At 41.5% G+C, this 11,899-nt stretch overlaps 1 protein-coding gene across 3 annotated transcripts in view; it reads left to right on the forward strand.

Annotated features, from left to right (window-relative positions):
* Window positions 1-1,559, forward strand: part of EEA1 (early endosome antigen 1) — a 216,317-nt gene extending 214,758 nt beyond the window's left edge. For all 3 annotated transcript variants that reach the window (XM_069764363.1, XM_069764362.1, XM_069764364.1), the window contains one exon: window positions 1,303-1,559. In XM_069764363.1, the coding sequence (XP_069620464.1) occupies window positions 1,303-1,425 (123 nt within the window). In that variant the 3' untranslated portion in view covers window positions 1,426-1,559. The remainder of the gene's footprint in view (window positions 1-1,302) is intronic.
* The last annotated feature ends 10,340 nt before the right edge of the window (window positions 1,560-11,899 follow it).

The following is an 11,899-nucleotide window of genomic DNA, read 5'->3' on the forward strand; positions in this document are numbered from 1 at the left end:
TAGGAATGCATTGATCCGCTTACTTCCCGTATGGGGCTGTGCCCACCATGCGGGAAGTAATGCGGATAATGTGCGGGTTATACCCGGGGTGGAGGAGAGGAGACTCTCCTCCAGGCCCCGGGAACCATATTTGTGTTAAAAAAAAAATTAAAATAAAAAGTAATGTTATACTCACCTCTGAAGTCTCAGCGCTGCACGCGGCCGTCCGGTCTCGGGTTTGCTATGCGACCAGGACCTTCGGTGACGTCGCGGTCACATGACCGTGACGTCACCGAAGGTCCTGGTCGCACAGCATCTTTGGAACCGGACCGCCGCCTGCAGCGCCGAGGAGATCGGGACGTCAGAGGGTGAGTATATATATCAGTATTTTATAGTTTTTAAAATTACTATTGATGCTGCATATTGCTGCATATGCAGCATCAATAGTAGGGGTAAAATCCCGCAGCGGAACCCGCAGGACAAACCGCGATAAATCTGCAGGGATAACCGCAGCGGGTTTGCCCTGCAGATTTATCAAATCCGCTGCGGGAAAACCCACAGGACAGGATGCAACGTGTGAATGTGGCCTTACACTCTCCACATAGCCATGGAGCGGACTTAGTCTCTATGAAAGTTATACCTTTTGTTTATTATTTAGTAATCTGTTCCTCCTTTGTGCTGAAAATCCTCTTTAATCCAATATGCTAAATTAGTGCTCGGTGCACCCTTGGCGTGGCCATGCTACTATGTCTGACGTTTCTACCAACACCTTTGCATGCCTCACCCCCTGCCTCTACGTTGAATGACAGCTCTTGCTTTACAAAAGATACCGCTGCAGACAGCCCTCTTTCTTATAAAGCAAATGCTGTCAATCATGGCTGAGGGATGTGACAAGACACCATGGCAGGACACCATTTTTATTTACCAGAAATCACTAGTGATCATATATTGCATTGCCTATGCTGCTATTCCTTACATAGCCTAAAGCAGAAAAGACAGAAGCAGTGATAAACTGCTTCTGTCTTCTCCCAAAGGTCCACAACTGACCCTTAAAGCTGGAGCAGGTCAGTCCTTGGCTGACACAGAGGCCTCTCCTGACTCGGCGGTTGGGGACAGGTTAAGAGATGCATATTTAATAATTAACTTGTTTCATCTTGGGCTTTTTGTGCACCACAAGGTAAAATCTACCTCTCCCATCACTTTTAGTAGTGGTGAAGGAAGGACAAAATCCTAAAAGCAAGCAGAAACCGTTTTACAAGCAGTTTAGCCGCTTTTGTCACTGTCCGTTATTAGCAGTTAATGTATTTTTCATTCTCTTTGCAGCACCACTGTAGACACTGTGGAAATATCTTCTGTGCAGAATGTTCCTCGAAGAATGCCTTAACGCCCTCGTCCAAAAAACCAGTCCGTGTCTGCAATACATGTTTTACCGATTTGCAAGGATAGGAGCAGATGCGTAGGCAAATTCCATGTAGTATTTTTGTTATTGCACTTCATTAAGCACTCGGAGTACTTATCCCTTTGGATGAAGATTGTAAAATGAGGAAACACGAAATGACCTTTTTCATTTGTTTTCTTGCTACAAAGTGAAATTATTGTATTTTTCATGAGACACGAGAATAAGAGCGCATCCTGCCCCGCACATATCGTTTGCCATCTGCCTCCAATTTTCCGCACATATCGTTTGCCATCTGCCTCCCATTTTGTTTCCTCAGCTGCCTGTAAATAGTAGCAAAACAGAAAAATAACAATGTATTTTTTTATCCATATTTTGACAGTAGCCGCCAGTCTAAACCATAGTTTTACTGCACGAGAGTGAATCTGTCATGCTATAGAAGGATCTTTTTTATTTCATCCATCTGAGTAGGTGTTGCTGGCTCTGCATGCTGTCCCACTCGCTGCAGACCGGTGGATGCAGACTTCTCAATGAAGATGAGTATTTTACCATTCAGATATGTGGCCTATATCTGTGCTGTAATATCTGTGAGTCCCCAGAGACTTGTGCGCTATGTACACGTGTGTACTTGTGTCTGTCTAATGATGAGTAACTACGGAAATATGGCTGATCCGTACTTTGTCCTAAGGCGCGACTACATTGCTTATTTGGGTCATATTTTCTGTGTATGTGACCTTGTCTTTTATGATGCCATTGGTGATGACTGGAAAACAAGACTTTGTACTTGGTTACTGAATCTCGCAGCAGGTTTGTCATGCGAAGGTGACATGTCGGTTATGTTTTTAAGCAAATTAGGTGCTTTTTGCAGAAATACATTTGATAGTGAGGTGCAGTGTTAATGATTGCCATATCCAATACTGTGACATGGCAGTGGAGTAAGCTGTAAAAACGGATTGACTGTATTCAAGCAGGAGGATAGTTGTAGACATTACCACTTTAAACGTTGGCATAAGTTTGACATAAATCACAATTGATCCATTAAGTGACAGCTTCCGTTAACTCTTCATTGGTCTGTCCGGTTTTTATTTAAATTTTTCTATGCAGAATTATGCAGATCTGTCAGTCATGGGCAACAGAGATATGATGGAATGGACCCTTGTCACCAATGAGAACAAAGCCTAATTCATACAAACTATAGCTAAAAAGTAACGTTATTGTAGACGCGGCTACAGCGGTCCTCTTGTCTTATGTAAAGGTTGCTGTCTGTAAATGGAAACAGGAAAAAATGGATGGCACTTATGATGGCTACCGTTGTATCCACCTCTTGACCACGAGATGTGGCCATACACACATGATCATCGAATAAACTAGTCAACCAAAGTTTTTCAGATGTCACTTAGGACATCAAATATTGGAGAAGGAAAGCATATTAGATTCTAACATGCATGGTCTTTAGTTCACATGGAGATAGCAAGCCACTGCCAGAGATGTTTGGCACAGACCCAAGACCCTTTCACATAGGCAGATTATGAAGCACACAAATATTCATAAAACGTTCGCTCACAACCAAGGGCTCTAGGAAAACTAGTCCACAAAGCAAACGTGTGTGTGAATACCTAACAGTATAGCCAACCATTAAATATAAAAAAAGCAAGTTCCCACTTAATGATAACACGGAGCAATAGTATCAGTGGTGATGAACTGACACACAAAGCTCAAGGGAAATTTCTGTACTCGCCTATGTGACTGCAGATTGCCAATTTGTGGTTTCCCCTCTATTTCCAGCATTAGTGGGTGGGCACGGGATGGCAAATATGTAACTTGCATACTTGAGGTCGTCTGCCCATAAGATTGGATGAATGCATAGTACAACTGAAGAAGTTTATATTGAGCCCAAAAACCCCTTCAAAGTTTGTATTTGTGAAACTAAAAAGCCTCACTGCTAAAAGTAATAATGCATGAAGTGACCAACCATTGCTATAGCTTACCTGTAAGCTACACCTGTACTTTTATGTAGCTTTATCTAGTCATCGGTGAACCTTTGTTTCAGCCGTACTTTTTTGCCAAAAGCACATACCTTTCCTTATTAAATGATTGCCACCACTGTCATTATTCCTGCAAGCTCCAGGTGAAATATTAGGTGGACTTGTTACTCTATCAGGTATTTGAGTGAAGGCTCCTGTCCCTTGTACAGCTAACAAGCATGGTTTCTGATATACACTTGTTTGCTGGCTTCCTTGTTTGTAAACGGTGTTTTCGTTAAGGAATCTGCACTAAAATTATGATTTTCAAGACCTCCACATGTCCTATTATTATGTATTTCATCCCTTTCAATGCCTTGGCCACTTTCATTTGTATGGCACAGTTGCACATAGATGACTCTTCTCCATCTCTTCCTTTACCAGTCACACCAAGAACATGTGTATTTAAATAAGGGACGCTCTGTCATAGGTGTATACGCTTATGGGAAACTATGTGAAAGTCAGTGGATTTAAAGGCAGTCAGTCACCCCCCGAAACTCAATTCAAACTAATCATATGGTCATATGGAGGATGTGGTTCCCACAGAAATCACACACCATCACCAAAATGACAAGCATGTTGTAAACAGTTCTTTAGTCATTGTCAAAAAAGAAGTGACTATTAATTACTTACAATAAAGAGGTGTTTTATTGTGAAGACCCCGTGGCACAAAAAGCTTGCGCATATCTGGTCTCCTGGTTGTTGTGTAATGCAGGTTGTTACATACTCACCGGTAGCCGTCTTCACCCGTTTTCAGCCCCGCTCTGGCACCACCATGTGACTGCAGTTGTGACCATCTGTGTGAAGCAAAGGTCACTTATTGGAAACTTCTCAATGCACATCTATGAGAGTTAAGAACGTGGCTTATAGCCTGGTACGGAGTCCCACAGACATGTATTGAGATTAGCGACTTGGGAGCACGCCGTGATCTGGCAGGTTACAAAAGCTGTTAATTGGTGTTGGAGTGGGGATGTAAAGAGGTGCAGCCGCCAACTGGTGAGTTAGTATCTACATGCATTAAACTTGCATATTTAATTAGTTAAAAAGGGATTGAAAAACATCTGCTGGAACGGTGCTTTAATTAGCTAGCAATACATAAGGTTGACATCTGCTGTACTTGTTCATTTAATTACTGATGTATATGTATTGACTAGTAGTTAAATCAAAAGATCCTGGTAACCAATAAAAATGAAGAGATCCATAGTAGTAAAATTGTATAACTTTATAAATAATAGTTAAAAACAGTTAATGCACAAAAAATAATAAAAATAAGAATGCCTCACAAGGGAGATGCCACAGACTCTTATAAATAAGTGTAATGAAAAATTAATCAAAATTAATAAATGCTACAATGTGAGGTAGTGATGTGCAAAGCCGGTAAAAAAAGGAATGGTAGGGAAGCAGGAAGGAAAGAAATCTGGCTTCTTCCGGGGGTGGCGAGACGTGCGTCGGGGTGTGGGGATGCCACTCTGCTACATTTAAGGTGAATTACTCTGGATCTATTTACGCTTTAGGGCTGCATAGGTATTCTCTCCTCACTGTTCGGTATCAGTCTTTTGGCTGTGGGGATACCTACACACAAGCCCATATGTCGTTGGCATTTTATAGCAGGAATATTCCACTGTGAGTCTGGTATACCTTCCATTGTATCTGATATTTGGAAAGACTGCACATTATACTGAACGCCTACTAAACCATTGCCTTTAGATACATCTCCATATTATGTCTTGATCTTTCCTTCCTGCTTCCCCACCATTCTTTTTTCACCGGCTTTGCACATCACTACCTCACATTGTAGCAGTTATTAATTTTGATGAATTTTTCATTACACTTATTAATACGAGTCTGTGGCGTCTCCCTTGTGAGGCACTCTGCTTTTTTATTTTTATCATTTTTTTGTGCATTAACTGTTCTTAATTATTATGAATAAAGTTATACAGTTTTACTACTGTTTATCTCTTCATTTTCCCTGGTGTTATTGGGTAGCAGGATCTTTTAATCTAATTATTGATTTACACATCTCTACACATGTGGACACCTTCATATTAACTCATTAGTAGTTAAATCAATATATACATACGGTATACTAGTCCCTAACAATGGGAACATGTATTGAAGCCCTGTGTATGGTGTACACACATGCTTGTACATCCTATGTGTATTCTACATACATGTATACTGTGTACCCTCATTATCTCCATACAGTTAGGATCTCCAAGATGATCACTTTTCAGCAAGTCATGTAAACTAAACAGTTGTGGCCCTTTAGGTTTGTCATGGTGATACAGAATTCTCTTATATACTTAAGTCTCAATTCATCAGTTTTTGTTAGTTTTCCGGATGGCGCTCAGGCAGATTGGGGCTGACCTGACAAATTTACAGCACAAAAGGGGCATAAATTACGACAGCAATGTACTCCAGCCTACATCTATGGAAATGGTGATCAACAGTTGAAAGATGTATGAAATATATTACAGTGCTCTTACTGAATGTGTCCATCTTACGCCACCTCATTCTTGAAGTCTTGATGAATCGGGATGTTAAGATGTGAATGTTTCTAATCCAGAGATGCCGGACTAGATTACCTGTATAGCAATGATCCATATTTCCTGTGCTTGATAAGTCACAAGTGCAAAAAACACTATTTTTCCAGTTTCAAGCCTGAAATGGGAAAAGTTACTGTGATAGTTGTTTTGGACTGGGATTTGCGTGTGATTGTATCATTAGTGGTGACTCCATGTGAAGGGTACAGATAAGGCAAGTGATAAGGGCTATGTGACCTATGTACCAGCCAGCTCACACCTTATCAGGCCTGTTCCTCAAAATGACACACAATGCTACAAGAGGAACATATTCTGAGCCATGAAAGTCTGTAGTTCCAGGGATTCGCATTGCATTATCTTTTGTCTTCAAAGTGAATCATTTGTTTTTCTAGAAATATTTTTTTTTCCCATGAACAACGTGCCATATGTGCTTGGTAAATGCGACCCCATGGGCGATATGCCATGTGGCATGGCAGTATACATATTATTGGAGAACCAACACAAGCACTGCTGTGTGACGCTGAGAGCTGGTCCTCTTCTACCTCGGCTCCACTTCTGCTTATGTCATAGCAATACTACACTACCACTGGCTTCATCCTCCATGTTCACAAGACCTCAACATTCTGCAAGGTGTTTAATATATGAGCAAAACCTTGCTGACTACCTCTTTCAGTCTGTGTAATCAGTCCTCGAACCCCTGCAGCTAGAGCAGACAAACAGGCTGTTTTGTTACCTACTTTGTCAAATGAGTTCTTCTCATAAAGAATCTGTCAGCAAGTCTTTTCTATTTATTCTACTCTGAGAGCAGCACGATATAGAGACTGAGACCCTGATTCCAGCAATGTGTCAGTTGCTGGACTGCTTGTTGTAGTTTTAATAAAATCAGTGTTTGATCAGCAGGAGATTATCACTTGGAGGACTAGTTGTCTCGTGCCATGTAGTCCTCGTGATATGTATAACCCCGCCAACTAATGATTGGCAACTACTTGCCTATGTACAATGTACACCAGGGGTCCCCAACTCCAGGCCTCGAGGGCCGCCAACAGTGCAGGTTTTCAGGATTTCTTTAGTATTGCATCAGTGGTAATGTGATAATATGCACAGGTGATGATTCCAACCCCTGTGCAATACTAAGGAAATCCTGAAAACCTGCACTGTTGGCGGCCCTCGAGGCCTGGAGTTGGGGACCACTGGTGTACACAGAAAGCTGCCAATCAGTAGTGGGGGTGGGGTTGTACAGCGTTCAGTATTCACAGACTTGGTAGATCTGCTGCAGAGCAAACAGTGATTTTGTCAAAACTCCACCAAGCAGACCAGTAAGTGGAATGTCACTGGAATCATGGTCTTCCCCTACATCATGCTGATCTCAAATTACCCAGCAAAAACCTGGTGACAGATTACCTTAACAGGAACCTGTCACCCCCAAAATCGAAGATGAGCTAAGCCCACCGGCATCAGGGGCTTATCTACAGCATTCTGTAATGCTGTAAATAAGCCTCCGATGTATCCTGAAGGATAAGATAAAAGGTTAGATTATACTCGCCCAGGGGCGGTCCGGGGCCTCCCATCTTACGATGACGTCCTCTTCTTGTCTTCACGCTGCGGCGCAGGCGTACTTTGTCTGCCCTGTTGAGGGCAGAGCAAATTACTGCAGTGCGCAGGCGCCGGGCCTCTCTGACCTTTCCCGGCGCCTGCACACTGCAGTACTTTGCTCTTCCCTCAACAGGACAAAAGAAGACCAATTTGAAAGATATTTTCACAGATTCCTCCACCATGCTCACAACCCCAGTGGAGGAGCCTCCCAGGGAGAAAATCCAATCACAAATGTCAAGCGGACACTCCTACGAACAACAATAAAGAAGGAAAGATGGAGTTGATGTCCATAAATATTAACAATTTTTATTAGTTTACAAAAATTACAACCTAACCATAAATGTATAAACCAATCATAATTCAATAGAAATTATAAGCAAAAAAGAGAGGTGAAGGTAGCAAGAAGATGGAAAAACACGGCGTGGATAATCCTAAAGCCAGATATATTAAACTAAAGTGCATAGTGCAACTAGTAAATGGGCCCAGGACCAAAGCACTGTAATGCTTCCAATAAGACTAATGAGTCAATTACTCTAGACAGGTACGCCGAGCCCTGCGCACAGGCTCAAAAACCGACAGTCAGATAAACCTACGGGGAAAAGTACACCCAATTGTCCTTACCCAGATAATGGCAGATAGGACGCTCCACGCCGTGGCCCCAACGCGCGTTTCGCGTCAGCTTCGTCAGGGGGCGGTGACGAAGCTGACGCGAAACGCGCGTTGGGGCCACGGCGTGGAGCGTCCTATCTGCCATTATCTGGGTAAGGACAATTGGGTGTACTTTTCTCCGTAGGTTTATCTGACTGTCGGTTTTTGAGCCTGTGCGCAGGGCTCAGCGTACCTGTCTAGAGTAATTGACTCATTAGTCTTATTGGAAGCATTACAGTGCTTTGGTCCTGGGCCCATTTACTAGTTGCACTATGCACTTTAGTTTAATATATCTGGCTTTAGGATTATCCACGCCGTGCTTTTACATCTTCTTGCTACCTTCACCTCTCTTTTTTGCTTATAATTTCTATTGAATTATGATTGGTTTATACATTTATGGTTAGGTTGTAATTTTTGTAAACTAATAAAAATTGTTAATATTTATGGACATCAACTCCATCTTTCCTTCTTTATTGTTCTTCCCTCAACAGGGTAGAGAATTACACTTGCTCCGGAGCCACCGCAGGAAGACAAAAAGAAGACGTCATCCTATGAAGATGGGAGGCCCCGGACCGGACCGCGACACCCATCACAGCTTGACCGCCCCTGGGTGAGTATAATCTAACCTCTTTCTCATCTTTCAGGACACATCGGGGGCTTATCTACAGCATTCCAGAATGCTGTAGATACAGTTATATGAAAAAGTTTGGGCACCCCTATTAATCTTAAGCTTAATGTTTTATAAAAATTGTTTTTTTTTTGCAACAGCTATTTCAGTTTTATATATCTAATAACTTGGACACAGTAATGTTTCTGCCTTGAAATGAGGTTTATTGTACTAACCGAAAATGTGCAATCTGCATTCAAACAAAATTTGACAGGTGCATAAGTATGGGCACCCCACGAGAAAAGTGACATTAATATTTAGTAGATCCTCCTTTTGCAAAAATAACAGCCTCTAGGCGCTTCCTGTAGCTTTTGAGTTCCTGGATCCTGGATGAAGGTATTTTTGACCATTTCTCTTTACAAAACAATTCCAGTTCAGTTAAGTCTGATTGTCGCCGAGCATGGACAACCCTCTTCAAATGATCCCACAGATGTTCAATGATATTCAGGTCTGGGGACTGGGATTGCCATTCCAGGACAGTGTAATTGTTCCTCTGCATGAATGCCTGAGTAGATTTGGAGCGGTGTTTTGTAAAATTTTCTTGCTGAAAGATCCATCCCCTGCGTAACTTCAACTTTGTCACTGATTCATGAACATTATTGTCAAGATTCTGCTGATACTGAGAGGAATCCATGCGTCCCTCAACTTTAACAAGATTCCAGGTGCCGGCATTGGCCACACAGCCCCAAAACATGATGGAACCTCCACCAAATTTTACTGTGGGTAGCAAGTGTTTTTCTTCGAATGCTGTGTTTTTTGGCTGCCATGCATAACGACTTTTTGTATGACCAAACAACTCAATCTTGGTTTCATCAGTCCACAGGACCTTCTTCCAAAAAGAAATTGGCTTCTTCAAATGTGCTTTTGCATACCTCAGCCGACTCTGTTTGTGGCATGCTTGCAGAAACGGCTTCTTTCGCATCACTCTCCCATACAGCTTCTCCTTGTTCAAAGTGCGTTGTATAGTTGACCGATGCACAGTGACACCATCTGCAGCAAGTTGATGCTGCAGCTCTCTGGAGGTGGTCTGAGGATTGTCCTTGACTGATCTCACCATTCCTCTTCTCTGCCTTTCTGATGTTTTTCTTGGCCTGCCACTTCTGGCCTTAACAAGAGCTGTACCTGTGTTCTTCCATTTCCTTACTATGTTCCTTACAGTGGAAATTGATAGATTAAATCTCTGAGACAGCTTTTTGTATCCTTCCCCTGAACAACTATGTTGAATAATCTTTGTTTTCAGATCATTAGACAGTTGTTTTGAGGAGCCCATGATGCCACTCTTCAGAGGAGATTCAAACAGGAGAACAACTTGCAAGTGGCCACTTTAAGTAGCTTTTCTTATGATTGCATACACCTGGCTATGAAGTTCAAAGCTCAATGAGGTTAGAAAACCAAAAAAAGTGCTTTAGTAAGTCAGTAAAAAGTAGGTAGGAGTATTTAAAACAAGAAAATAAGGGTGCCCATACTTATGCACCTGTCAAATTTTGTTTGAATGCAGATTGCACATTTTCTGTTAGTACAATAAACCTTATTTCAAGGCAGAAACATTAGTGTCCAACAGTTATTAGATATATGAAACTGAAATAGCTGTTGCAAAAAAAAAAATTTTTTATAAAACATTAAGATTAATAGGGGTGCCCAAACTTTTTCATATAACTGTAAGCCCCTGATGCCGGTGGGCTTAGCTCACCCTCGATTTTGGGGGTGACAGGTTCCCTTTAACAGATTTAATGAAGGTAACACATACATAATTTGTAAATTCTGATGGTTACCCTTAGATGAGTTACTATTGTCTAGCATATTGAAGTGAAACCGCTATCCTCCGAGCTCACTACTGTGCACCGTTGTATCAGCTTCTTGGCCTGTACGTCGAGGATGATTTTCTTTTCTTATCCTTTGTGCCATGTTTAATAGTTTTTGCTATGCTATGTTCCTGCTCAGCATAGGTTGTATGTGTGGCTGTCACAGATCCATGTATACTTACAAGGTAAGATTTGAATTGAAGAACGTGGAACATTCAGCATTGCATCCTCCCTAGCCTCTAAATCACTCAGTATACCTTTTCATTATCAGGAAACGCATCATTGCTGTATGACGTTTTTATTTAAAAAGAAAAAAAAAGTGTTTTATATGAAAGGAACAAAAAAAAACCGATTTCCCCACAGAACCCTGATTCTTTTGTTAGTGATTTTGTCTAGTATTGCAGTTCAAGCTTCTAGGACCTTATTGCCATATACCACAATCTCTTTTCTTTCACAAGGGAAAACTATTACATATAGCCAGCGCATGATATCCAATATCTATGGCATGGATCGAATCTTGGTTTGGATATTTGGTACAGAAAACCATAGAAAGCAGAAACCACCAGCAGTGTGTCACCTACACAAATGATCTGATCCAAATACATAAAATATGTAAATAAATGTGTATTAGATTTACACATGTGTAAAATACTGAAAGGAACGCGGGCCTCGATAGTCATCCTTGTTCTATGGAATAATTTGTTTCCGTGAAAGCGGTGCTTTGATTCAGGGCCTTGCGTCCATGTGCCACTATGTGCTCACGTGTAATAAATACATGTTGTACAGGTCTCAATGTATTTATGTCATGATTGACCAGTGCACCATGAGCCATGTTACACAGATAGAAATGAATGGGGGAGTGATTTTTGAGCAAGTAAATGTTTTGCAGTTGTTTCATCCCAGTATTGTTTGCTTATATAAAGGAGGATGCATCCTGAAGCGTTGCCTAATACCTCACGCACATATGCGATGCTCTTAGGCCATCAGGAAAGACTTTTACAAAGCCAGCCTTTAGGTCTGTTTTTCCTGATCTGCCAAAAAAGCGTTCATCTGAAAAGTACAGCTCATTCATGGAATCCTAATATGGTAATATGCAAAAACTAGATGTGTCTGATTAGCACATTCATTAGATGGTCTATGAAAATTAAGGGAGGGATGGGGGAATTGGTTAGACACGCGGGGTTCATACTGGGGCAGATTTACTGAATCCAAGGTAGATGTAACAAAAGGAAAACTTAAGGCCTGTAATT

The sequence above is a fragment of the Ranitomeya imitator genome, chromosome 4 (genome assembly GCF_032444005.1).
Source record: "Ranitomeya imitator isolate aRanImi1 chromosome 4, aRanImi1.pri, whole genome shotgun sequence".
In the NCBI taxonomy this organism is placed as follows: domain Eukaryota; kingdom Metazoa; phylum Chordata; class Amphibia; order Anura; family Dendrobatidae; genus Ranitomeya; species Ranitomeya imitator.